Raw genomic sequence first — 27,091 nt, 5'->3', positions numbered from 1 at the left:
GTCGCGTTCTCCTGGTGCCAGTGATGCCCTTCCTGAGGCCATTTCTAGGGTCCCCCCCCACCCCACCCCACCAGGCTGCCCCTTCCCCTGCTCTTTATACCCGAGGCTCCTGCGGTAGACGCGCCCCCTCCCCCGTCTCCCAGGCTGCGCTGCCTGCAGTCCGTGGGGAGACCTGCGGCCAGTCTGGCCGCCACAGCCTGGGAGCGGTGTTCCCGCCCTGACACTGACCCCAGATCTTCGTCCCGCTCTCCTCGCAGCCTCACAGGCTTTGTCGTCAGAAAAGAGACCGAGGGGAGCCCATGCTCCGTGTTCTTTGGGGGCAGAATGGGAAGAAGAGGTTAAGACAAATGGTGGACCCAGTGACAGTTTAGGAGAATCCAGGTGCAGTGACCCCCTTTGACTTTTTATTTATTTTTATTATTTAAAAAACATTTTTATTGATGTCAGAGAGGAAGGGAGAGGGAGAGAGAGAGATAGAAACATCAATGATGAGAGAGAATCATGGATCGGCCGCCTCCTGCACGCCCCCTACTGGGTATTGAGCCCACAACCCGGGCCTGTGCCCTGACGGGGAATCGAACCGTGACCTCCTGGTGCATAGGTCGACGCTCAGCCCCTGAGCCCCGCCGGCTGGGCATGACCCCCTTTTATTGATCCCGCGGGGCACTTGGTGGAGCGAGGACGCACGTGCATCCTTCCTCAGTGCCCTCGCTCTCTCCGTCCCCCGGTCAGTGTGCCGGCTGCGCTGGCCTGGAGGGCATGGTGCCGGAACACGGTGTGCAGGGCTGTGTATAGACCCGCCATGGCGCTGCCCTCCCCACCAGCCTGTGAGGCGAAGTGGGGGCTTCCCGGGGACCCAGCGAGGCTGAGCCCTTGGCCTGGGGCGCCTCCTTTACTTCCCGCGCTCCCCCGGGCAGGGAAGCTCCAGGCTGAGGAGCTAACTGGCTGCCCTCGGAGCCGGAGCCGCTCTGACCTCAGGTCTGTCCACCGCAGGACGGGCCTGTTCAGCAGCTGCAGGACCAGGCTCCGGGCGGCGTCCACTTGCCTGGACATCGGGCAATTCCGAGGGTCCTCACTGTCAGCCGCTGGCGGGAGACGCCGCCCCCACGGCAGTGCCGCTGCCCGCGGTGCACGCGTGGGCCCAAAGGGCGACCGGGATGAGGGCGGACGCCATCGCGCACTCTTCCTTCTGCCTGCTCCAGGTGGCCCAGAGAAGGGGGCCCCCAAACCCTTCTGCCCTCGAGCCCGAGGTGCTGTCCGTCTTCGTGCCGCCCTTCGTCCGCAAGGAGGACGGACAGGCGGCCGGCACCAGCTGCGGGACCCTCGGCAGAACCAAGAGGCGCTCCTTCCGGAAGAAGAGAGAGAAGCCCAGGGCGGACCCCGGCCAGGGCCCCGCGGGGCCCCGAGAGACGGACACTGAGGACGTCAGCGTCCCCGACGGTGTGGACCTGCTGGCCCTGCCTCAGCTGTGCTTCCCAGGTACCTGCCCCAGGCCTGTGCCTGAGGCCACACCGCGACCTGCGTCCGTCCGGAAGTCGCCGCGTTCCGGGGAGGGAGCGTGCAGCTGGAGGGAGCTGGCCCCCCTCGGGCCTGCGTCCTGTCCCAGGACAGCGCTTCTTTTTTTCTCTTTTTTAAATAGATTTTTATTGATGTCAGAGAGGCAGGGAGAGGGAGAGAGAGAGAGAAACATCCATAAGGAGAGAAATCATGGATCGGTCGCCCCCTGCTCGTCCCACACTGGGGATCGAGCCCACAACCCGGGCCTGTGCCCTGACCGGGAATTGAACCCTGACCTCCTGGTTCATAGGGTGACGACACTCAGCCCCTGAGCCACATGGCCGGGCAGGACTGAGCTGTCTTGATCTTGGGGTTTCAACACTAAAAGGCAGCTGGGCATCCAGCACAGCCCCTGGGGCGTTTGACAGCTGAGACCTGGCGGGGCCGCATGGCGTGTTCATGATGCTTTGAAAGCATTTCATCCTCAGGGGCCTGGCAGGGGCCTGTGATGTCAGGGGAGCCAGTTCCGGCCCCTCCCGCCCGTTTCCTGCGTCTCCGGGGCCAGGTGCACAGGTTGTGCTTTACCCCCAAACCGGCCAGGTCTGCAGACGGCAGGGTGCGTGCGGGGCTGCGCTTCCTGGCGGGTCGTGGAGAAACGGCGCACGGGCGGGTGTGGAACACGCAGACTGAGGACTGGACATCGGCGCCTGTCCGGCCGTTTGCACGGGAAACTGCTGCTGCTGCCTCGTTTCGGGGACGGTGCCCCAGGGGTCCCCGTGCTGCTCGGGAAGCAGGGGCCGCTCTGGCTTCACAGATTCTCTCTCCTTCCCGCCTGCAGGGGGCCTGTGTGTGGCCTGGGAACCTCAGGAGGACCATGTCCACTTCCTGGTGCTGACGGACGTCTGCGGGAACCGGACGTACGCCGCCGTGGCCCAGTACTACCGGCCGCTGCACGTAGGTGGCCCCCGCGCCTGCCCTCTGCCATCGGGTCCCGGTTGGGTTCCTAGGACCACACCATTTTTCAGATGAGAAAATGGTGGCACAGAGAGGTCAAGTGACTTGCCTGGGGTCACACAGTGGCCAGGATTTGAACTTGAGCAGACCGACCCTCAAGAGTGTGCACTCACTGCACGGTGGTGGGCAGACGACGTGGCCAACTGTCCCCAGGGCTCTCCCTCAGTTCACAAAGTCCCTGATGGAAGCTGTCATCACGCTCCTCCATCCCCACCCAAACCCCCTCCACAGCCCGTTCCTGACAGCCCAGATTATGGCCCCCAGAGAGTGCCCTGCTCGGAGCGGTGCCTCTGGGAGGCGCTGCTGAGCTGTTTCACGCCCAGGTCCCTCCTGCTCCTCCTCCTCCGTGATGCCCCCCCCACCCCCCACTGGCTCCGGCTGCTGCACTTGCTCCTGTTCAGCCAAGCCCTGTGGTCCCTCTGGTGTCGGCTTTTCTACCTGCATCCCCTCCCCCGAGGCCGTGAGCTTCCCCAGCGCACGGACGCACCTTCCCTTCCTTGTAACCTTTTAAGAATATTTTTATTGATTTCAGAGAGGAAGGGAGAGGGAGAGAGGGAGACATCCATGATGAGAGAGGACCATTGATTGGCTGCCTCCTGCACCCCCCACCACCTGTGCATCTGGCCCTGGGGACCCAGGAGACAGATGGGAGGGGGCGGAACTGGCTCACCTGACATCACAGCCCCTGCCAGGCCCCCGAGGATGACGGAACTTGGGACTGAAAATGCTTTAAAAGCACCGTAAACACACCCCTGGGGACAGCCCGCAACCGGGCATGTGCCCTGACCGGGAGTTGAACTGTGACCGGAGGGGGTTGGGAGGGGGACTGGGTCCGGCCCTGCGGCCCCCCCTCTGTCCGGAGCCTCGGGCGCTGTGGAGGATGCACACAACGCCGGGAGGTGACGCCCCGTTCTCTCCCAGGACGAGCACTGCTTCTACAGCGGCAAGCCCCCCCGGGAGTCCCTCCTGAGCGTGGGCGCCGCCGGCTGCTTCGTGCCCTTCGCCGTGTGCGTGATCTCGCGGTTCCCCTACTACAACGCCCTCAGGGACTGCCTGTCCTGGTGAGCCGCCCCCGCCCTCGGCTGCGGCCACCCTAAAACCCTGACCCGGGCAGCCTCGGGAGCTCGTGTGGGAACCCCGGATCCGGGCGAGGCCGACCTGGGGCCGAGGGACAGGGAGGGGAGGGAGGGCAGACTGTCGGAAGTCATGATACTGGGATCTGAGAAAGGGACGTGAATCAGGAAAACGTCTTCCCTGGCTATCGGAGAAAATCAGCGGCCGCTGTCAGTTCTGATTTTTGTTTGCATTTTATTTTCATTTATTTATTTTTTAAAATATATTTTTATTGATTTCAGAGAGGAAGGGAGAGAGAGAGAGAGAGAAACATCAATGATGAGAATCATGGCTTGGCTGCCTCCTGCACGCCCCACACTGGGGATCGAGCCCGCAACCCAGGCCTGTGCCCTGACCGGGAATCGAACCCAGTGCCCTCCTGGGTCATAGGTCAACGCTCACCCACTGAGCCACACCCACCAGCCGGGCTTTGTTGCACTTTGACAGTTTCCCTTTGGGGTAGAAGAGCTGACTTAACGCTGACGCTGAGCTGGAAGCCGGAGGATGCAGAGAAGGTCCGGGAAACCGAGAGCATGGCATGGCCCCGATCCACCGCCTCGCGGGGTGTGGCCGCGAGGACCCTGCGGGCAGCCCTGCCACCCAGCTCTGCTCTTGGAATTGGGGTGGTGATTGCAGACGGGGCGGAAGGCGTGGGCAGCGAGAGCCACGTGCGCAGGTCCCACGTCCCGCTGGTTCCGCTGGCGGACAGCCCATCGGGACCCACCCGGATCGGACGGAGCCAGAATCCTCTCCGGCAAACGCGCGTGTCTGTCACTCCAGTCCCAGCACCAGCTGTAGACTGTAACTGTGGCCGGCTCCGGACACGGGGTCCAGCCTGCATTTATGGCCACGGGCGTCACAGGCTGTGGAACAGAGAGCTGAATGTTTCTTTTTAAATTTCAGTTTGTTGACTCACCTGAAGCTCTGCAAGGATTTCGAAGTTGACAATCACATCAAAGATTTTGCTGCAAAAGTCTCTCTGATCCCCAGCCCCCCACCGGGACCGCTGCACTTGGTAATGCCTCCTGTTTCTCTGCAGACACGGTAACATGATGAAGAAGCCTCAGTGGTTTTCCTCAAACATTTCCTGAGTTTCCACGTTGGTTCTCAAGTTCCTGACACGCCTTTTACACACTAGCCCTAAAGGCCAAAACACTGAAAGTGGAAATTTATTTTCTAAAAGTTTAGCAATGACGCTTTGTTCTTGCGTCCGGTAGGCAGGCCTCGAGCTCCGCGGATTGGCCCCGATGAGTGGGTGTGGGGCTGGTCATCGGCCGCCTGGGGCCTTAAGCCGCCAGTTCCTTACTCCCTACGCAGAAATCGCGTAGCATTTACTTAAATTACAAATTTCCCACTTGTTTCTCTAGAATATCAGGCAATATATTTAACTAGTTAATGTTTTCTCCTGTCCGGTGTGGTTAATGAGATATATATATCATTAATGATATATATATATATATATATATATATATATATATATATATTTAGTTAATGAACAACGATTTCCCAAACTGGGTTCCATGGAACCCCCCCCCCCCCCCCCCGCAGTTGTTTTTGGCTGTTTCGTGACAGGAAGATTTCAGGGTTCAGGAGGGTCCGGGACAGGCAGACCACATTCTGCCTTTGTTGAGTAACAGCTCAGACTGCACGTGATGCAACCTGTGTGACTCAGCGGTTTTTAGGCTGATGTAGCTGTGAGATGCTTCCTTTTAAAAAACAAAACCAAACCCAGAAACCAGGCCCGTTAAGTACGCGCTAGCAGCCGTAGGGACTGTGCGTCCAAATCGCTGTCCTCGCCCCTCGGCGACGCCGCACACGTCTTGGTCCTTTACATTTTGGTTATTGCCAGTTGAGAATGTGTTGCATGTATCGTGAGTCACGTGATTAGGAACCTAGTGCGTCTTTGTAACACCGCCCCGAGCCCAGCCTCTGCTAGGGAGGAAGTCCTGCCGTCGACTAGCTAAGGGTCATTTGAAGGCGATGGATGTAGGATCCGTGTTTGTTCTGCTAACAAATTCCAGAGTTTGAGGAAGTCTGATGAGGAAACCGTGAGGGCCAGTCCCTGTGGCCCCTGAGCGCCAGTCCCTGTGGCCCCTGAGCGCCAGTCCCTGTGGCCCCTGAGCGCCAGTCCTGTGTGTCCCAGACTGAGGTGCTGTGACCCACAGGGGGCCGCACGAGTCTTCAGTGTCCCCCGACCCCAGTGCTCGCTGAGCCCAAACCGCGGGTGTGGGTGCGTCCAGCCTCCGCCGGGCGGCTCTGCGCCCACACGGAACGCGTCCCCGCAGATATTCAACCTGAAGCCGCTGCAGATCGTGTTCCCCTCGCGCGCGGACCCCGAGAGCCCCGTCGTCGACCTGGACCTCCACCTGCCGCTGCTGTGCTTCCGGCCCGAGAAGGTGCTACAGGTGCGCCCCCCACCTGGGCGCGTCCGCCCCTTGGCCTCACGGCATCAGAGCTACTGTTGTATCGGAGGGGATTCGCGCGCCAGTGTCTCCCACAACATAAGACCCACGTGCTCCAAGAGCTAATTTCCTTTTTTTTAGAGAGAGTGGAAGAGAGAGGGGAGGGGGGAGAAGAGAGAGAGAAACATCGATGTGAGAGAGACACACTGATTGGTTACCTCCTGCACTGGTCCTGACCGGGGCCGGGGATGGGGTCTGCAGCCCAGGTACGCGCCCTTGACCAGTAGTTGAACCCACAACCCTTTGGTGCTCAGACCGGTGCTCTAGCTAGTGAGCACACTGGCCAGAGCTCAGAATGTTAAATTTTTTAAAAATACATTTTTGTTGATTTCAGAGAGGAAGGGAGAGGAAGAGAGAGATGGAAACATCAGTGATGAGAGAGAATCACTGACTGGCTGCCTCCTGCATGTCCTCTATTGGGGACCGAGCCTGCAACCCAGGCCTGTGCCCTGATTGGGAATCAAACCGGTGACCTCTTGGGTCCTGGCTCAACCGCTGAGCCACACCCGGCCGGGTAAATGTTATTTTTTTTTGTTTAAAAATTTTAGCATTCACTGCTGTGCACACTATTTACAAATTGCTGCTTTTGGGGGGAATCCCGGTGGCTTTTGTTTTGGCAAGTGGAGCAGGGAAACCCGGGCAGAGGCGGCACCCGGGTCCTGGCTTTGCTGGGGGCTCACGGCGCCCGCGGCCGGTCTGTCCCGCAGATCCTGGCGTGCCTGCTGACGGAGCAGCGGCTGGTCTTCTTCTCGGCGAGCTGGGCGCTGCTGACGCTGGTGGCCGAGTGCTTCCTGGCCTACCTGCACCCGCTGCGCTGGCAGCACACGCTCGTGCCCATCCTGTCGGGGCAGATGCTGGACTTCCTCATGGCGCCCACGGCCTTCCTCATGGGCTGCCACCTCAGCCACTTGGAAGAAGTCAGCAAGGTCAGGCACCGGCTGGGTCCCACCCTCCCCTTCTGGCGAGGCGCCCAGCTGGGGCGCCGGGCGGTGACCTGCAGATTCCGGCACATTCCGGGCTGCTGGCGCGGGGCCTCTGGTGTGTGGCTGTGTGTTTTGTCGCAGATAAGACCTCACAAGGAGGCCGGGCACATATTTTCAAAATCCCAGGTGTGTGCGGTCACCGCGCCGGGGCCCTGCCCAGGCCGGGTCCTTGGAGGCGCAGAGCAGGCGGGGCAGCCGGACGGACACGTCGGGCGTTGAATGTGGGTGATGCTCTCGCTGGAGTTCTGGAAGGTTCTCTCCAGGCTCCTCGAAGGAGCGCTGCCGTGTTTGTGCACTGAGGCCTTGGCTCAGACACAGGCCTTTAGCTCGTCAACATCACTCAGGTGTTGACCTTTTTTTTGGTCGAGATCACATAAGGCTCTGTGTCTACGTGAGGTTTTTTAAAAAATATATTAAAAATATATTTTTATTGATTTTAGAGAGGAAGGGAGAGGGAGAGAAAGAGGCATAACTGATGAGAGAGAATCATGGATGGGCTGCCTCCTGCACGGCCCACACTGGGGATCGAGCCCACAACCTGGGCATGTGCCCTGAAGGGGAATCGAACCATGACCTCCTGGTTCATAGGTCGACGACGCTCACCCACTGAGCCACCCGGCCGGGCTGAGTCGGGTAGTTTAATGATGAGGACATTTAATGAATGCCTCCGGGTGTGCACGTACATTCTTGTGTTCTCACAGCCACATGCAGATTCTCACCTCGGCCTTGACGCCTGTCCCACAGGAAGCGGACGGTTTGGTTCTGATCAACATCGATAGTGGGAGCGTCACCTGCTCGGGCAGCGACGTCCCCGACGTCCCCCTCCTGGCGGCGCAGACCTTCATTCAGAGGTAACCGTGGGAGCAGCGCGTGGGCAGACTTCTCACTGGCCCGTGTTGGGTACCTTTTCAGTCTGATATTATTGACAGACTAGGGGCCCGATGCATGAAATCCATGCAAGAGTAGCTCTCCCAGCCCCGGCTTCGTCGGAAGGGTGTCCAGACGGTCATTCCGCTGTTTGGCCACTCGGTCGATTTGCATATTATGCTTTTATTATTATAGATATTTCATGTGTCTGTAGTTTGGAAATTATTTGTGAATTTTAAAAAATAAAAGTCATTTGTCTTTATTCTGATCTACCCTACGTATCAGTATGGCCTTGAGGGATCCGGGGATGGTCCTGGCTCCCAGGAATCCTACCTCTCTTCTTGCCCAGGACCCTGTGCCCGTGACCTTTGCAGTTCCTTCCGTCCATCACCCTTCCATCCACCTGTCCCTCCATCTACCTGTCCCTCCATCCACCTGTCCCTCCATCCACCTGTCCCTCCATCCACCTGTCCCTCCATCCCTCCATCCACCTGTCCATCCATCCCTCCATCCACCTGTCCCTCCATCCACCTGTCCCTCCATCCACCTGTCCCTCCATCCCTCCATCCACCTGTCCATCACCCGTCCATCCACCTGTCCCTCCATCCACCTGTCCCTCCATCCACCTGTCCCTCCATCCACCTTTCCCTCCATCCACCTGTCCCTCCATCCCTCCATCCACCTGTCCCTCCATCCACCTGTCCATCCATCCATCCATCCATCCACCTGTCCCTCCATCCATCCACCTGTCCCTCCATCCATCCACCTGTCCATCCATCCACCTGTCCCTCCATCCCTCCATCCACCTGTCCATCCATCCCTCCATCCACCTGTCCATCAGCCCTCCATCCACCTGTCCATCCATCCCTCCATCCACCTGTCCATCAGCCCTCCATCCACCTGTTGTCCATCCTTCCATCCACCTGTCCATCCATCCCTCCATCCACCTGTCCATCAGCCCTCCATCCACCTGTCCATCCATCCCTCCATCCACCTGTCCATCAGCCCTCCATCCACCTGTCCATCCATCCACCTGTCCCTCCATCCCTCCATCCACCTGTCCCTCCATCCACCTGTCCATCCATCCATCCATCCATCCACCTGTCCCTCCATCCATCCACCTGTCCCTCCATCCATCCACCTGTCCATCCATCCACCTGTCCCTCCATCCCTCCATCCACCTGTCCATCCATCCCTCTGTCCACCTGTCCATACATCCCTCCATCCACCTGCCCATCCATCCCTCCATCTACCTGTCCCTCCAGCCCTCCATCCACCTGTCCATCAGCCCTCCATCCACCTGTCGTCCATCCCTCCATCCACCTGTCGTCCATCCCTCCATCCAACTGCCCATCCATCCCTCCATCTACCTGTCCTTCCAGCCCTCCATCCACCTGTCCATCAGCCCTCCATCCACCTGTCGTCCATCCTTCCATCCACCTGTCCTTGGGGACTCAGGCTGAGTCCATGGCCATCCCCTCCGGGCCAGGGGGTGACACTGGAGGTTTGGTGCCTCTGAGTGCGCCAGGCAGGTGTGGTGTGCAGTCAGGCCCTCGCTGGAGGCCTGGCCGTCCTGCGGGGGGCAGTGTGTGCCTTGCGGGGCAGAGCACGGGGAACGGAATGACTCTTGGATCAACATGTGGTGCGGGAAGTCAGGCCCGTGAGTTCTGCACTGAGGGGCTGGCTGTGGGAGGGGACTAACTTGTGGGGAGTATGTGTATCGTGTCCCCCCGCCCGGTTATTGGGTGCCCTGAGCCCTGGCCTTCCGGAGCCTTCTCCCCGCCCAGTGGGAGCACAGGTGACCCGTCCCTGCCCTCCAGGGTCCAGAGCCTCCAGCTGCACCACGACCTGGACCTCGCCCAACGGGGCGCCAGCACCGACGTGAACGAGGGGCGAGCCCGCAGGTGGGCCTGGCAGCAGAGGCTCAACTGCCAGATCCAGCAGCTCACCCTGCAGCTGCTCGTCAACATCTTCAGGTACCGGCCCTCCCAGCAGGGGTGCGGGGTGCGGGGTGCGGGGCGCCCTCCCCCAGGGGTTCAGAGCAGAGCCTGCCACGGGCTCACCACCTGGAACTCAGTTTGTTTTTTTAATACTTTAATTTTTTTTCTTCTTAAAATATATCTTTATTGATTCCAGAGAGGAAGGGAGAGGGAGAGGGACAGAGAAACATCAATAACGAACGAGAGAGTATCATCCATCGGCTGCCTCCTGCACGCCCCGCACTGGGGCCCAAGCCTGCAACCTGGACGTGTGCCCTGACCGGAAATTGAACCCTGAACTCCTGGTTCCCAGGTCGATGCTCAGCCCCTGAGCCACGCGGCCGGGCTGGACTCAGCTTCTTTTTTTTAATATATATATTTTATTGATTTTTTACGGAGAGGAAGCAAGAGGGACAGAGTCAGAAACATCGATCAGCCGCCTCCGACACACCTCCCACTGGGGATGTGCCCGCAACCAAGGTGCATGCCCTTGACCGGAGTCGAACCTGGGGCCCCCCAGTCCGCAGGCTGATGCTCTATCCACTGAGCCAAACCGGTCAGGGCTGGACTCAGTTTCTTTTGCGTGAACCACGATTGATTTTGCATCGTCCTTTCTGTGAGGGGCAGGGCCCGGGGCCGCCCTGGCTGCAGGGAAAGCTGTGCTAGAAGTAGTTTTACCCCAAACCGCGCGTTCCGGGTCCGGACCCCCTCCCGGACGACCGTGCCGCCCGCTCCTCCTGACGTGCGCCCCGTGTCGTGTCAGGGAGGTGAAGAACCACCTGAACTACGAGCACCGCGTGTTCAACAGCGAGGAGTTTCTCAAAACCCGCGCCCCCGGGGACCAGTGCTTCTACAAGCAGGTGAGGGGCCTCGGGTGGCGCCCCACGCACTTCCCGCGGACAGCCTCCTGGGGTCTCCAGCCTCGGCTCACACCCCATCCAGCGCGTCACCCCTGGATGCTTATTCCAGCCGGCGTGCTGCCAGCCAGGAGCGCGACGTAACACACGCCCGTTTTACGTGTCGTGTGTGATGGATTTTTAAATTGTTTTTAAAAATGTATTTTATTGCTTTCAGAGAGGAAAGGAGAGGGAGAGAGAGAAACATCAGTGATGAGAGGGAATCATGGATCGACTGCCTCCTGCACTCCCCCCTCTGGGGATCAAGCCCGCAACCCAGGCCTGTGCTCTGACTGGGAATCGAACCCTGACCTCCTGGTCCAAAGGTTGATGCTCAACCACTGAGCCCCACCAGCTGGGCCGACTTTTGACAAATGTGCCCACCTGGTAACCCCCTCCGCGGTCTGGATGGAGACCTTCCCATCATCCCAGTCTCCCTCGGCCCAGCCCCAGTCCCGCGGGCCGCGGGTCACCGTGGGTTTCACTGGGTGAGGTCACGCCTGCGCCCGGTGGTCCTTGCTCGTTCCCCAGCAGAATCCCAGCCCGGGGCCACCCTTCCTCTCTCCCCTGGGGATGAGCCCTGGCTGGCTCCGTTCTTGTCTGTTAGGAGAAGGAGCGTTTTGGGGTTTCTCTGGGGGCTCAGCCCCAGGCAGGTCTGCAGACCTTTTTCAGGGGAGGCTGACCCCCGCGTGACCCCTCCTTTTGGGCAGCGCCATGGCTGTCCCGTCCCTCAGTGTCTTCACCTGGCGGCCCCGCCCGCCCTTCATCCTCCTGCTGAACATGGGGTTTGCCAGCTCCCTCCTCTCTGAGCCCCAATCCTCCTGCATGTCCCGCCCTCCCCCCCGCCTCCACCGGGGCAGCGGAGAGCAGGTCACCGTGGAAACAGCCCGGCTGTGGCTGTGGGAGGCTCACCGTTGCGTGGGTTGTGGGAGCTCAGGGCAGGCGTCCGAGCCAACAGGGGCAGGCAGGGTGCTGCCTGAGGCCGGGAGGGGTGCGGGGGGAGCCTCGGTCCCCCCGGGATCGGTGCCGGGCCTTGGAGACGGGGCGCGCTGCTGTGGGGGCCGTGGCGCGCTGCTGTGGGGGCTGTGGCGCGCTGCTGTGGGGGCCGTGGCCTGGGCTTCTGCTCTTCCTGGTGACTTTTCAGATGCATGAAAGGGGCGCGTACTTTCCGTCGGTCGCTGGCGAGGGCGGCGCGGGGAGCGTGAGGCGGTTGTGATGCGCTAGGAGCCGGGGAGCCGGTGCGGGAGCCGGTGGCCGGGGGCGCGCGGAGGAGACGGCGTGCGGCGCCCGGTGGGTCACTGTGGTCTCCCTCAGGTCCTGGACACGTACATGTTTCACTCCTTCCTTAAAGCCCGGCTCAGCCGGAGGCGGGACGCCTTCGCGCAGATGGAGCTCAGCACGCAGCCCGAGGAGGACAGGTGTGCGCGGGCAGGGGCGGCTCTGGGCCCCGGGCCGCACGAGGTCAGGTTAATGGCACCGATAAGCGATAGGTTCCTGCAGGCCCACACTCGGCACCTCGTGACGAGCTGCGTGGCAGGCTCCCCTCCGAGTGCTTATTTGGGGTCCCTCTGAGCCCCCACGCTGGCCCTCCCCGTGTTTGCACCTCCGGGTCGGTGTCCCCTCCCATCTCCCTTGCTCTCCCCCCACATTTTCACGGTGCTTCTCCCGTGCGCCGTGGGCGCCCTGGGCTTTGGGAGCTGTGGCCTCTCCCAGCCTTCACTGCCCTGCTCAGCCTCCCCCTCGAGTTCGAGGACGGGACACGGGCCACCACCCTGGGGACCCGTGGAGCCTAGGCTGGCTCGTCAGTCGTTTTTTGTTAATCCTCACCCACGGATATTTTCCTATTGGCTTTTAGAGAGAGCGGAAGGGAGGGGGAGACAGAGAAACACCGGTGTGAGAGAGACATGGATTGGTAGCTTCCTGCTTGCTCCCCATCAGGGCCGGGAGCCTGCAACCAGGGGATTTGCCCTTGGCTGGAATCAAACCCGGGACCCTTCAGTCTGTAGGCTGACGCTCTACCCACTGGGCCACACCGGCCTGGGCAGTCGTTTTTGTGTCTATAAAACGTTGCTTCTTTCAGAATGAATGGGATGCTTCTGAGCCCAAGGAGACCAGCCATCGAGAAAACGGCCTCTCACAAACCTTCGCCCGGGCGCGCGGCCCGCCGGCGCATGGTGGTCAGCATGCCCAACCTGCAGGACATCGCGGGCCCCGAGCTGCCGCCCAGGAACGCGTCGCTGCGGAAGGTGGAGGCCGAGGGCTGCAGCTGCAGCAGCGCAGGTGACCCGCTAGGCGTGCGTTTTGCAGGCTGTGTTCATGATACTTTTTTATTTTTAAATTTTTAATTGATTTCAAGGAGAAAGGGAGGGAGAGAGAGAGAGAACCATCCATGATGAGAGACAATCACTGACGGCTGCCTCCTGCACGCCCCACACTGGGGATCGAGCCTGCAACACGGGCCTGTGCCCCGACCGGGAATCGAGCCCTGGCCTCCTGGTTCCTGGGCGGACGCTCAGCTGCGGAGCCGCCTGCCGGGACCCACGGGTCTTGCTCCGCGTCGCGGGAGGTGGATGTGTCCGGGGCCACGTGGGGGGACGGGACCGGGGGCTTGTCTGCGGGTCCCACTGACCCTCTGCTTCTCCCCTTCGCTCCAGCTCCGGACCTGAGCCCCAAGCCCACGTACACGTTCAAGATCCCCGAGGTGCACTTCCCCCGGGTGCGCCAGTGCGTGCAGACCTACTACGCGGACTGCGTGGCCCAGCTGAGCAAGGCCATGGGCTGCGTGGCCCCCGACAACTCGGTGCTGCTGGCGCGGTACCTGTACCTGCGGGGCCTGGTGCGCCTGGCGCAGGGCCAGCTGCTGGACGCGCTGCTGGACTTCCAGAGCCTCTACAAGACCGACCTCAGCGTCTTCCCCGCCGAGCTGGTGCGCAGCGCCGTGCAGGCCCTGCCGGGCCCCGAGCGCGCCCAGGCCGAGCGCACGCCCGAGCTGCGCTGGCTCATCAGCCAGGTCCTGGACAAGCCGGGCGAGGCCCCCAAGGCCGACGACCGCGTCAAGCACTTCGAGCTGCCGAGCCGGCACCTGCCGCTGGGCGACTTCGTGCAGCGGGTGCAGGAGTCGGGCATCGTGAAGGACGCCGTCCTCATCGGGCGCCTGTTCGAGGCCCTGACTGTCGGTGAGAGGCTCTCGCGGGACGGGGAGACCTGCGGCTGCGGCGAGAGGGCGCCGGGAGGGAGGGAGGGAGGGAGGGAGGGAGGAGGCAGTGCCTCCACTGCCAGGGGCCGCCACACACACGCACACGGACACGCACGCACACACACGCACACGCACATGCACGCGCACACACGCGCACGCACACGCACATGCACGCGCGCACACGCGCGTGCACACGCACACACAAACATGCGCACACACACGCACACACCGTCTTCCTCCAGGTGCAGCCGGCCCGGCTCTCCCTGGCCACTCGCGGGCTGTGCTCTGGAGATGCCGAGAGGAAATGGCAGCCGTGGCCCATGCAGGCGGGGACAGGTGTCACTGGGGTCTGGGGGCGGGTGGACGTCGCCCAGGAGATGCCCATGGACAGGGCAGTAGCCAGGCCTGGAGTATGGGGATCGAGCCCACAACACGGCGAGTGTGGGTGTGGGGCCAGGATGACGATGGTCGGGGAGCTGCTGGGGATGTTCTCTCGGGCTGTGAGGACGGGCAGGAGTGTCCCGCCTGGGGTGTTCCCACAGCCAGGCGTCGTGCACCCCCAGCCACTGAGCCCCACAGCCCCGTTGTCGCTGTGGCTGCTCTCAGGTCAGTCAGTGAGTGGCCGGACTGGGACATGGGAGCCAAGTAGTTGGCACCAACTGACGTTTGGGCCTCACCCAAGGATATTTTCCACTGAGTTTTAGAGAGTGTTACAGGGAAAGACAGAAATATCGATGTGAGACAAACACAGTGATTGGCTGCCTCCTGCACACGCCCCAACCAGGGCCCAGGCCAGGAAGGAGCCTGCAACCCAGGTACGTGCCCTTGACCGGAATCAAACCCAGGACCCTTTGGTCGGCAGGCCGATGCTCTACCTACTGAGCCACACCGGCCAGGGCTGAGTATCGCCGTCTTGGAATGAACTGGTTGTCTAAGAATACATCCAAGATTTTATTAAAGAAATCCATGTGCCCTGGCTGGTTTGGCTCAGAGCGTCGGCCTGGGGACTGAAGGGTCCCGTTCGATTCCGGGTAAGGGCACACGCCCAGGTTGCGGGCTTACTCCCCAGTAGGTGTCATGCAGGAGGCAGCTGATCAATGATTCTCGCTCATCATTGATGTTTCTAGCTCTGTCTCCCTGTCTTTTCCTCTCTGAAATCAATAAAAATATTTTTTAAAAATAATGCATGTGCCCCAGCCTTGCTCTGCAGACCCGTGAGTGCGGGTGAGCGCCCCCTGGTGGACAGTCTCCCAAACAGTCCGGCGCCTGCACCTTCCAGGTCCTAATTCTGACAGCCCCCGCAATTCCTCCCCCCCACCCCCCTCCCCCGCCCCCGCCCCGACCCAGGACATGGCTGCCCTTTCCCTGGCCACCCCGACGACAGCTGCTGTGCCGCCTGTCGGACCAAACTCGGCTGCGGCCGCGACATCAATTCCCCGGGGAACCGCCCCCGACACTGTCAGGAGCCGGAGCGGACGTGCCGCAGGCCACCTGGGAACCACAGGCCTCGGTTCCTCCCTCCAGAGCAGGGCCCGCGGGAGGGCAGACCCGGAACGCAGAGCAGTGGGCCTGCCCGGCCGGCCCGGCGGCACCCTTACTGCCGAGAAGGGCTCTGCCGGCCGTGCCTCCGTTTCCCCGTTTGTGCGCCCCCTGCAGCGGTGGGAGGGTCCCACGGCCTGTGCGGCGTGGGGCCAGGATGGCGGCTGGTCGGGGGCTGTGAGGACGGGGAGTTTCCCCGTGCAGCGTGTGCAGGGCCACGTGACCGCATGCTGGCGCCTGGGACGTGGGTGTGGAGGGGACCAGGGTCTGGTGTGGCCGAGGAGCCCTGAAGTGTTTGACGAAGCGGAGCCCCTGCTGGCATCTTAGAAAAGCCATGTGGGCGAGTGGGCAGCTGGGAGCCGGGGCAGGGCCACGGAGGAGCTGCTTGCTGCGCGGACGCGGGGGGCAGGGGGTGGCTGCTGCGCGACAGGGCAGGCCGGGGACAGACGGGTGGGGCCCGGGGCGGAGGCAGAACAGCCACTCGGGCGGTGGAAAGGCCGGACTCCCCGCGGTTGTGCTGGGTGCGCGGGGGAGGGGCAGGCCCACCCCACCTCCACTGACCCTCCCACAGCTGCCTGCAGTCACACTGCCGGACAGTGTGAAGCTGGGCATGCGCACTGGACGTTATTTTTTAAATATTTCTTTAAAAATATATATGTATATTTATTGATTTCAGAGAGGAAGGGGGAGGGAGAGAGAGGCATCCATGATGAGAGAGCATCATTGATCAGCTGCCTCCTGCTCCACCCCCCACTGGCATGTGCCCTGACCAGGAATCGAACCCTGACCTCCTGGTTCATAGGTCGCTGCTCAATCACTGAGCCACGCCGGCCGGGCTGTACTGGACATTTGTAAAGGTTACCGCATCCATTACGATCATCTTGGTTACAAATAATAGCAGTAACTTATTTGCTCACATGACGCAGAAGTACTGGAGTTCCCAGCTTCAGGCACGGCTTGATCAGGGGCGTGGGCGGGTCACCAGGGTGTGGACTCTTCAGTGCTGGCGTCACCCGAGGACGAGCTCCCGCGTGGCCCCGAGGCGGCTGCCACCAGTCCCTGTGGCCACACGGATCTCTGCCGCCCTCGAGTGCTCTTGTCCGGCGATCCCCGCCCCTGGTCAGCGGCTGGGAGCGCGAACGGGCGGGTCTAGCTCCAGTGCCCACCCTGGCACCGGGTGGGGGCGGGGGCTGCAGGGGAAGGGAGGGGGGACTCGCTCCCAGCGTTTCCCATCCAGGTGCGAGTCCTGGCGCCGCCCTCTGCCCGGGTCGGGGGATGCAGAGCAGGGGTGCTGGTCGGGCTGACTCAGACAGCTCTCTTCTCCTTGTCCCGCTCAGGGCAGCAGAAACTGATCGACCCGGAGACGTTCAGAGACTTCTACACCTGCTGGAAGGAGACGGAGGCCCAGGCGCAGGAGGTCCGCCTGCCCGCGGCGGTGGCGGAGCACCTGGACAAGAACGAGTGCGTGTACAAGCTGTCCGGCTCCGTGAAGACGAGCCGCGGCGTGGGCAAGATCGCCATGACCCAGAAGCGGCTGTTCCTGCTGACGGAGGGCAGGCCCGGCTACGTGGAGATCGCCACCTTCCGGAACATCGAGGTGGGCAGCGCCTCCCGCGGGCCCGTGTCCGCGTTGGTTCGGGCTCGAGGACAGCGCCCACGGCTCCGTGGTGGCGGCTGGACCACGGGCCCCTCGTGCTTCCCTTTAGTGTCCCCCTGGCTTTGCCCGCCTCCCCCCGAGAGTCAGGGCAAGAGGAGCCCCTGAATGTCAGTGCTGTGCACGAGGCCGAGGGGTGAGCCCTGACACCCCCAGGGGGACACTGAGCCTCGACGTGCGCCGGCTGGGTTTCTCCACGTCTGAGCCGCTCCCTCCTCCCTGCTGGGACCAGGGTCATTTCAGGGCCTTCTCTGTCCTGCGGGGACCCCCCTCCCGCAGCCCCCGTCAGCCCAGCTCTGGGCCAGGCCCCCAGGCTCCGAGGTCTCTGGGTGCGCACCACCCCCCCCCCCCCGCCCCGCCATGCTGCTGAGTCAGGGCCGTAGCCCAGTGCCCTGGCAGGTCCCTCAGCGAGTGTGGACGGGTACAGCATGGTCTTTATTTTTATTATTATTTAAAAAAATTTTTTTTAAAATTTATTTCAGAGAGGAAGGGAGAGGGAGAGAGAGAGAAACATCAATGATCAGAGAGAACCATGGATTGGCTGCCTCCTGCACGCCCCCTACTGGGCTGGGGACCGAGCCCACAGCCCTGGCCTGTGCCCTGACCGGGATTCGAACTGTGACCTCCTGGTTCATAGGTCGACGCTCAACCGCTGAGCTACACCGTCTGGGGGACAGCACGGCTTTTCATTGTGTGTGTGTATGTTGTTTTGTTTTTTAAATCTCACTCAAGGACATGTTTTTTTAATTGCTTTTTTTAGGGAGAGGAAGGGAGAGAGAGAAACGCCAATGTGAGAGAGACACATAGGTCCGCTGCCTCCTGCACCCCCACTGGGGGTCAAACCCCTAAGCTAGGCATGCGCCCCGAGAGGGAGTCCAACCTCTGACCTTCCGGGGCAGGAGGTGATGCTCCAACCAGACGAGCACCCCCCGCACAGGCTGGGCACAGCGTGGTCTCTGGGCCGACGCCCCTCATCGCCGACACCCTGGTCCCGCCCCCCCTCACCACCTGCCCCCCACTCACCACCTGACCCCCGGCTCCCGCCCCCGCCCCTCACCGCCCGCCCCCCACTCACCACCTGACCCCCGGCTCCCGCCCCCGCCGCCCCCGCAGGAGGTCAGGAGCACCACGGTGGCCTTCCTGCTGCTCCGCATCCCCACGCTGAAGATCAGGTCGGCCGCCAGGAAGGACGTCTTCGAGGCGAACCTGAAGGCGGAGTGCGACCTGTGGCACCTGATGGTGAAGGAGATGTGGGCGGGGAAGGCGCTGGCGGACGACCACAAGGTCAGGCACGGCGGTGGCCCAGGCCGCGGGCGGTCGCATGTCCCCGGGAGGACCCTGGGCCTCAGACTCAGCAGCCGAGTTAGGGGACGAGGTCTGGCCAGGACGCAGCGAAGAGGCCGGGGTCTGTCAGAGGCCTGTAGGCGGACCCTCCCTGTCCCGTCGCCGTCCGGTGACGCCCGGGGAGTAGGATGGGGGCCGGCCTGGCAGGGCCGGTGGGTGCCGGGGCGCGTGCCTGTCTCCCACCCACAGGTGGGGGTTTGGGCGGCGCCCCGACGCCTTCCCGTGTCAGCCTCATGCGCCGGTGTTTCTGCATTTACTTCGGCCACGTCGGTGGCTTTGTTACATCACGTCCCAGAGACCAGGGACAGCGGCCGAGATGGAGGACGGGGTGGGGGGGGCGGGGGCAGATGAGACGGGAAAACCGTCACAAAACGGCCAGAGCCTGAGCAGGGACTCCCACGGGGAGAGCGCAGGCGGCCGCCCAGCACCCGAGGCGGCGGCAGCTCCCACCGCGGTGCAGGGTGCAGGGTGCAGGCGCGTTGGTTGGAACGGTCTGGGGGGGTGTTGGGGAGGGGTGTCCCCGTCACGGTGTGGAGTGAGCGTCTCCATTCGGGGTGCGACGGGGATGGCGATCGTGTAGCCCACAGACTGAGCTCCCCTCCGGCCGGGGCAGTGGTCGGTGTGGCCTGACTGGGGGGGACGGAGCGTGAGGGCAGCCCAGAGGCCAGCTCCCCGTGGGCGCCGAGCGGGCCTGAGCGCCGTGTCCCCGCAGGACCCGCAGTACGTGCAGCAGGCGCTGACGCACGCCCTGCTGATGGACGCCGTGGTGGGCGCGCTGCAGACGCCCGGGGCCATCTACGCCGCCTCCAAGCTGTCCTACTTCGACAAGATGCGGAGCGAAAGTAAGGGCGCCTCCGGGCCTCGATCTGGGGCGTCTGGCGCTTCAATCCCAGTCACAGGCTTGGATGCCTTTGTTTATTTTATTTAAAAAAATTTTTATTGCTTTCGGAGAGGAAGGGAGAGGGAGAGAGAAACATCCATGATGAGAAAATCACCGATCGGCTGCCTCCCGCACGGCCCCCACTGGGGATGGAGCCCACAACCGGGCCTGTGCCCTGACGGGGAATCGAACCCTGACCTCCTGGCTCCTAGGTCAACGCTCAGCCCCTGAGCCCCGCGGCCGGGCTCTGCCTTCGAATGATGTCGCTGTCACTGTCCTGACCCTTCCCTCTCCTCCTGACGGACCCGGGGGCACGTTGTTTGGGGGCCGTGGCCATGGACATGGCCGTGTCTGCTTTCAAAGAGCTCCACCCGCGAATGGCCAGGCTCACCGAGCCGCCTCTGAGGCCACGTGCCCGCCTGTGTTTCAGTGCCCGCAGCTGTTCCCAAGACGACGGCGGAGACGCTGAAGCACAAGATCAACCCTTCGGCCGGGGAGACCTTCCCGCAAGCCGTGGACGTGCTGCTGTACACGCCGGGTGAGCGGGCGGGCGGCCGCGCGGGTGAACGGGGACGGGGTCCTGCTCTTCGCGGTGAAAACCACGGCAGCTGCTCTGTGACGCTCTGTGGCCGTCACCACGCGGAGGCGGGTGCCGAGGAGCCCGAGGGCGGGGGCAGGCAGGCGCTCCCATAGGCGGCGCTCAGAGGCCCGCAGAGGTGCCAGCGAGGCACTCGGGGCCTCTCCCAGTGAACCTGGTCCTGTTGTCATGGTTACGAAGTGACGGGAGTCCCCTCGGGCGGGCACCCGGACCAACTCAGGCCCGTCTCCCCTCCCCCGCTGTCCCTGGTGCCCACAGCCCTGCTCCTCCATCCCCTCAGCCCCAAACCCACTGTCCCGGACTTCAGTGACCCTCCAGGCCCCGCTGGGCAGAGCCCCTGCGGCCCCGAGGGGCCACGGGGGTCACCTGGCGCCTCGCAGGAGCCCATGGCACGGCCCGCGCTGCTGCAGCGAAGGGTTTCCATGACCCCCTCTCGGTTGCTTTTCCCTTTAGGGCACCTGGACCCGGCGGAGAGGGCGGGGGACGCGCGCCCCAAGCTGTGGTGCGCCCTGCAGGCGGGCAGAGTGATGGTGTTCGACGCGTCGTCCTGGAGCCTCCACCAGCACTGTGTCCGCGTGGGCTCCTCCGCGCTGGTGCGTCTCCTCGCGGGGAGGGAAGGGGACGGCCAGGCCGCGGGACAGGACCCTCCGCGCCCTCCGCTCTGGCATCGGGGGCTCTCGTTTCTGCTTCAAGTTTTTAAGTTAAACGTAAGCTGGTTCCAGCTTTACTGCAACCTTCTCATTTAAATGAGCTGATAACGGCTTAGCTGCCCTCGCTCCGAACCTGCCTGGACCTCCGGCGCCTCAGCTCGGCCCGAGTCCTCTGCTCGCCTCACGCCGCACGCGGGGTTGTCTTAAAAAATATATGTTTATTGACTTCGGAGAGGAAGGGAGAGGGAGAGAGAGAAGAACATCCATGATGAGAGAGAATCATGGATCGGCTGCCTCCTGCTCACCCCACTTGGGATCGAGCCCACAACCCGGCCTGTGCCCTGACCGTGACCTCCTGGTTCATGGGTCAGTGCTCAACCACTGAGCCACGCTGGCGGGCCCATTGCTGTGCCTTTCCTGGGTGGTCTCCGTGTTGAGCCCGTCCGTCCCCAGGTGTGAGCGGAGAGCTTCCGGGTGTCCCCAGGCGCGGGAAGGCGTGCCCTGATCGCGGAGATGGCGCGCTAGGTCAGCTGCGCTCAGACCGTCTCCATGATGTTGGCCGTGGGCTCGTGTTGACAAATCAACAGTTCACATAAAATGCGACGTGTCGGTGGGTCGAAGCTCCAGCAACCTGCCGCGCCCCAGGAGCGCTGGCTCAGCTCGCGGGTTCCCTTCCCCCACAGAACTGCATGGCGATGGTGGCGCAGGGCCAGGTGTGGGTCGGCTCTGAGGACTCCGTCATCTACATCATCAGTGTCCACAGCATGTCCTGCCACAAGCAGCTCACCGAGCACCGCGCCAGCGTCACCGGCTTCGTGGTGCAGGACGGGCCAGACGCGCCCAGGTACCCTGGCTCCCCGGAGGCGTCAGCAAATGCCCTCTTGGGACGTTCTGAGAAGAGCACCCTAGTGAGGGAGGAGGTGCAATGGCGCCCTCTTGTGGACACTCTGTGTGTGAGCGGTCACCTGCAGGGGCCCGGCCTGGCCAGTGACCAGGGCCTGGAATCAGACGTCAGGGGCAGAGCAGCGCCTCTCCTGTGGGAACAACCCCAGGCTTCCCGCTGGCTGCCTCCGGCCACCCTCCCCCTGGCTCCCTGACTTGGTGTCAGAGCCGCTCCCTGTCCTCAGGGAGCCCGTTCGGGGGGAGCCTGGGCGCGAGGCTCCTGCCCCGCTGTGGTTCAGCTCGTCAGCCGCCTTGTCCTGCTGATCGGCCGCATCGTCGCCAAGGCCTGTCCTCACCACCGGGCGGCGAGCTTTCATGGCCACTTCGTTCGTTTCTGGATGAAAACGTACAGCGTGTGTTTCAGAGACAAGAGATGCGTTTCTGCCTCCAGCCAGGTGTACTCGTGCAGCGTGGACGGGGCGGTCCTGGTGTGGGACGTGAGCACGCTGCAGGTGACCCGCAGGCTCCAGCTGCCCGGCAGTGGCCTCTCGTCCATCCAGCTGCACGCCGACTGCCTGTGGTGCTGTGAGTCCTCCGCCCTCACCAGAGAGCGCCCGCGCCGAGTTCCAGCTGTCATGTTAAAAGTCCAGTCTTCCTGGTCCCTTCTCTGCGCCTCCCCTGGGCGGGTCAGCTCCACAGCCTCTCCCCTCCTCACCTCTGCCCGCTGGTGGCATGGGCACAGCGCACGCGCTCCCAGGAGTCGCCTGTGAGCAGCCGGGGGTGTGCGTGTGCCCCTCCCCCCCAGCACAGAGCAGGCGGAGGTCTGCGGGCTGGGCCAGCCTGTGCCAGGGTGGGACGGAGCTTTGCGTTGTGCCTGTGGCGTGTTCTGCATTCCCGAGGCCCTCGGAAGCCGGCTGCACGTGAGGCTCCCGCGTGTGCCGGTCACGGAAGAGCTTCCGTGTGGTGAAGGGCACAGGGCATCCAGTGCGTTGTGCTTTGGCCAAAGCATTCGCCACCCAGCCCGTCCAGATACAGAGAGCACTGCCCCCCCCGCCCCCCCCCACGCTGCCCGCAGCCCCTCCGCTGTGTGACGGAGGCCCCGCGGGGCTCTGCCCGCCCTCACCCGCCCCTCCTGCAGGCACCGGGAACAGCATCGTGGCCGTGAACAGCTGTGTCCGGCAGGAGCTGAGGATCGACGAGACCTTCCAGGAGAAGAGCACCACCTTCGTGGCCTTCCAGCTCCTCCCCGAGGTACCCGCCCGCCCACCCGCCCGCGCCCGCCGCCCGCCCGCGCCCGCCGCCCGCCCGCCGCCGCCAGCACCCGCATGGTCCTCTCTGTCTCAGCAGGAGCAGCTGTGGGCCGCGTGCGCGGGGTACGACGACATCTACGTCTGGGGCCTGGGGGACCTGGCCCGGCCGCCCGGGAGGGTCCACCTGCCCGACTGCGCCCAGGTCACCTGCATGATCCGGGTGAAGCGGCAGGTGAGGGCGCCCGGCGGGGGGGCGTGGGGGCGCCCTCCGGCCCCTGCAGCCGTGGTGCTGACGCCCGTGTCCGGCAGGTGTGGGTGGGCGGCACGGGGCTGTCGCCGGGGAAGCCCCGGGGGAAGATCTACGTGGTGGACGCCGAGAGGAAGACGGTGGAGAAGGAGCTGGTGGCGCACGCGGACACCGTGAGGGCGCTGTGCTCGGCCGAGGACAGATACGTGCTGAGCGGCTCCGGCCCGGAGGAGGGGAAGATCGCCATCTGGACCGTGGAGTGAAGGGGGCAGTGCGGTCGCAGCTGCGCTGGGGGCACCGCGCCTCCTGCCCGCTCCCCGCGCTCCCGGGAGCCTGTCGGGCCGGGCCGGGAGCACCCGCTGCAGGCGCCCGCCCCCCCAGGACCGGCGCTTCTCCCGGACGTTCCTGATGAACTACGGCCCGTCCTGTGCTCCCGGGCCGGGCCGGCAGCAGGCTCAACCCTGCGAGAACCTCTGCCCAGATACTGCCCCGGGCGCGGTCTGGAAGGTTCCAGAGCCCACGCCGCACCGGAGCCAGGCACAGCTGAGCGGGCTGCGCGCCTCTGTGGGCCCCATTCACGCCCTCGCGCCCGAGCCCCGCGCATGTGGCTCCTGCCTCCAGCCCAGCGGCCCCCGCAGCAGGAGGCCGCCGGGGAGGGACACGCGGGACCGGCTGCGGACGGTCGGGCCGTGAAGGCCAGCCCTGGGCCTGTTCTTTCTAGTGAACGCGGAGCCTCTGTCATGAAGAGACCCAGGGAGACGGCCTCCCGCCGCAGACTCGGGCCCAGCCCCCGCCGGCCGCGCTCCAGGAGGCGGCGTCTCCAAGGGCAGGCGGCTCCGCTGTCGCCGGTGTTTGCCAAGAAGCCTTTTGCACACGTCCCCGTGCTGCTGCCTCTCGTCCCCCACAGCCCGAGGGACGTGCGGTGTGGTCGCCGGGCAGTGCGTGGAGTTCGGGGGCTCGAGGCCCCGCAGCCCTCGCTGCCTGAGGTCGGGAGGTGCGAGTCGGACCCCAGGCCAGGGCTCCGGGATGGACGCCCTGCCTGGGCCTCTGGCTGGTGCCCAGGCCCCTGCATTTAGGAAGGTCCGGAGTGGGGGCGGCACTTGGGGGTCTCCTGGGAGGTTCCCCCGGAGTCTGCTCACCAGGGGCACATGCTCCCAGCACCTAGGGCGTTCGGCCAGCAGTGGTGTGTGTGTGTGTGTGTGTGTGTGTGTGTGTGTGTGTGATTCTGCTTTTATAAACACGTGACACGTTCCCTTAAAAGTCTGAGGCCTCACCTCCCAGGCAGCGAACTGTCCACTCGGCTCCGACGTCCACTCTCTTTTCCCTCCGAGACCCGCAGCAGAGACCCTGGCAAGTGACGGGGCCACAGGATCAGCTCGAGAGTCACCCGAGCCCGTCATGTGACTGTCACGCAGGTTCTCCATTCCCTTCCCTCTTGGCGAGACTTTCCAAGATCCTATTTGCCAGTCATTGCATTGAGCTGCGCGGCCGGCGTGGCCCAGCGGTTGAGCATCGACCTATGAACCAGGAGGTCATGGTTCAATTCCAGTCGGGGCACATGCCCGGGTTGTGGGCTCCATCCCAGTGGGGGGGGGGGGTGGTGGTGCAGGAGGCAGCCCATCAGCGATTCTCTCTTCATTGAGGTCTGTCTCTCCCTCTCCCTCCCTCTCCCATCAGTGAAGACACATTTAAAGAACACGAGCCGGCGACCCAGAGGCTTTCGGCCAACGGTTGTTCACAGAAGAGACGGCCGGGCCGTGGGCTGCCACAGAGGGCTCCACCCCGGGCCACGCGTCTGGGGGTGGAAAGGGCACGTCCTGCCTCGGGTCCTCTGGGCTTGGAGAGCCGTGATGACCGGCCCGTCTCGGGAGCCCCCAGGGAGCCGGATCCACACGGGCAGGACCCCCTGCCTGCGCAGGGCCAGGATGGTACCACGGGTGCGCCCAGTGCCGATGGACACGGTGACGCCGGATCGCTGCTCACCGGGAGCTGTGCCAGGAGCCGGGCCGGGCAGTGCGCCGCTGCCTCCGCGCCCTCCACACGCCTCTCCGGCCCCTGCAGCCCTCCCAGCGCAGATCGCGCCTCCTCTGTCCCATCTGTCTGCCCTCCGGCTGCCAGAAGTCCAGTTGGTGGTCCCTACTCTGGCCTTTGACTGTGTGAGTGTGTGTGCAAGTGTATATGTGTGTGTGTGTGTGTGTGTTTTGATCATTTCTAAGGGCCCGAAAGAGACTCTATGTCCGTGCCTCTTTCTGCACCTCTCAGAGCTCAGTGTCCTGGAATTAATCTCCTCCCCAGTGTGGGAGGTGATGGCGTAAAATCCTCCCACCCGCGGCCTGACTGGTGTGCTCAGTGGTTAGAGCACAGGCCCAGGCACCAAAGGATCGCAGGGTCGATTCCCAGTCAAGGGCATGTACCTGGGTTGTAGGTTCGATCCCTGGCTCGTCAGGGTGGATTCAGGAGGCAACCAATGGATGTCTCTCTCCCCCGCCTCCCTCCCTCCCTCGCTCTCCCTCTGAAAAGCAATGGAAAGGCCCTCCTGTGGGGATGAGCAGAAACCTGGGCGAAGACCGCGCACGTGGACGCAGGCAGCGCGGTGCGTTTCTCGCTGAGACCTGACTTCCGAGCCGCCGCTCGCGCCCTCCAGCGCCGTGGGCCTCCGGGGACTTCCCGCTCTCCCCAGGGACACCTGCAGGGCGCGAATGTTCATGATAAAGACACACAGACAGACAAATATAAACAAGATTTTTTTTCTAATAAAAAACCAAAAATCTCCGAACAGAAGGCTTCTGCTCTCTCACCAGGAGGTCACCTGCTTGCGCGGGAGGAGGGAGACCAGGGAGACCAGCGCCCCGGGTGGGGGGGCTTCTGGGTGTTGAGAAGCCCATTCCGCCCTCAGCCTCTAGGGGCGGCCGGGGCCAAAGGGCGTGCATGGGGCCGAGTGGACAGCAGGGGGCGCTGCGAGCCAGTGCAAGCCCAGGAGCCCCTGGTTCCCGTCCCCAGCAGGGAGCACCCCACCCCCTGCGGTCCCCACCAGAGGGTGCACAGGGCCCAGGCAGGCCCCAGGTGTGGGGTGTTCTGGCCACTGTCTCCCGACGTCCAGGCTGGACCTCACGCTGCCCCCAATCCTGCGGCTTCCCACCTCCACCCACCCCCAATGGCGGCTCCCTCGGCGCCCCCTCCCACCAGTCAGAGGCGCCTTTTAACAAACAGAACTGTCTGGGGTTCAAGTCTCGCCCGCGGTGACCTGGGGCGAGTCCCAGCCCCTCTTCTCCGCTGCCACCTGGGCTGCTCCGGGTGCAGCTGGGGCGGCCGGCCATTTCCAAGCGCCCCTGCCACACACGCTCGCTCTCCAGGCGGCCAGGGCCCCCCAACCCCGGGGCCCGAGAGGGCGTGGGTTCCCAGCTCAGCCATGCTGGTGGGTGGGTCTCCCCAGCCGCTCAGCCTGAGCGACCAGAACCAGGGGACCCCACCCCCGGCTGACGGCAGCCCCGGAGGGGCGGGGCTCCGACACTGGGGGGCCTTTGGGGAAACAGCCCTCCCCCAGGAGGAAGTGACAGGCACGCCACAGGCACGTGGTGGCAGGTTATTCAGGTTCAACCCCAAAGCCCACGAGAGACAGAGGGGCGGACACAGGAGGCCCGGGCTCCACGCTGTCTGCAGGGGTGGCATGAGCACACACAGCAGGTGCAGGGCTGAACCCCACAGACAGAACAGGGTACGCAGAGCAGGTGCAGGGCTGAACCCCAGAGCGAGGTACACAGAGCAGGTGCAGGGCTGAACCCCAGACAGAGTGGGGTACGCAGAGCAGGTGCAGGGCTGAACCCCAGAGCGAGGTACACACAGCAGGTGCAGGGCTGAACCCCAGAGTGGGGTACACAGAGCAGGTGCAGGACTGAACCCCAGAGCGAGGTACACACAGCAGGTGCAGGGCCAGGCCCCACGTCCACCACAGGGAACAGCAAGGCACAGCCCTGTGCCCCCTCCGGCCCCCTCCCCTCCCAATGAAGTGTGAGGCAGGTGGACATTCTTCACTTCTCCCC

At 63.5% G+C, this 27,091-nt stretch overlaps 1 protein-coding gene across 1 annotated transcript in view; it reads left to right on the top strand.

The window, feature by feature from the left end:
• DENND3 (DENN domain containing 3) overlaps positions 1-25,821 on the top strand; it is a 30,962-nt gene extending 5,141 nt beyond the window's left edge. The window contains exons 2-23 of the mRNA XM_081111447.1: positions 1,203-1,479; positions 2,336-2,451; positions 3,433-3,572; positions 4,528-4,639; positions 5,910-6,029; positions 6,794-7,012; positions 7,814-7,920; positions 9,757-9,912; positions 10,679-10,775; positions 12,126-12,229; positions 12,892-13,091; positions 13,466-13,987; positions 16,884-17,143; positions 18,314-18,484; positions 19,257-19,386; positions 19,855-19,962; positions 20,476-20,615; positions 21,356-21,516; positions 22,006-22,139; positions 22,693-22,805; positions 22,899-23,036; positions 23,114-25,821. Of these exons, the coding sequence (XP_080967573.1) occupies positions 1,203-1,479; positions 2,336-2,451; positions 3,433-3,572; positions 4,528-4,639; positions 5,910-6,029; positions 6,794-7,012; positions 7,814-7,920; positions 9,757-9,912; positions 10,679-10,775; positions 12,126-12,229; positions 12,892-13,091; positions 13,466-13,987; positions 16,884-17,143; positions 18,314-18,484; positions 19,257-19,386; positions 19,855-19,962; positions 20,476-20,615; positions 21,356-21,516; positions 22,006-22,139; positions 22,693-22,805; positions 22,899-23,036; positions 23,114-23,314 (3,726 nt within the window). The 3' untranslated portion in view covers positions 23,315-25,821. The remainder of the gene's footprint in view (positions 1-1,202; positions 1,480-2,335; positions 2,452-3,432; positions 3,573-4,527; positions 4,640-5,909; positions 6,030-6,793; positions 7,013-7,813; positions 7,921-9,756; positions 9,913-10,678; positions 10,776-12,125; positions 12,230-12,891; positions 13,092-13,465; positions 13,988-16,883; positions 17,144-18,313; positions 18,485-19,256; positions 19,387-19,854; positions 19,963-20,475; positions 20,616-21,355; positions 21,517-22,005; positions 22,140-22,692; positions 22,806-22,898; positions 23,037-23,113) is intronic.
• Positions 25,822-27,091: the final 1,270 nt, after the last annotated feature.

Source organism: Myotis nattereri (assembly GCF_964212035.1).
Source record: "Myotis nattereri genome assembly, chromosome: 17".
NCBI classification, from domain to species: Eukaryota; Metazoa; Chordata; class Mammalia; order Chiroptera; family Vespertilionidae; genus Myotis; species Myotis nattereri.
The sequence above is the reverse complement of the archived record's forward strand: the minus strand, read 5'-3'. Positions and strand labels throughout refer to the sequence as shown.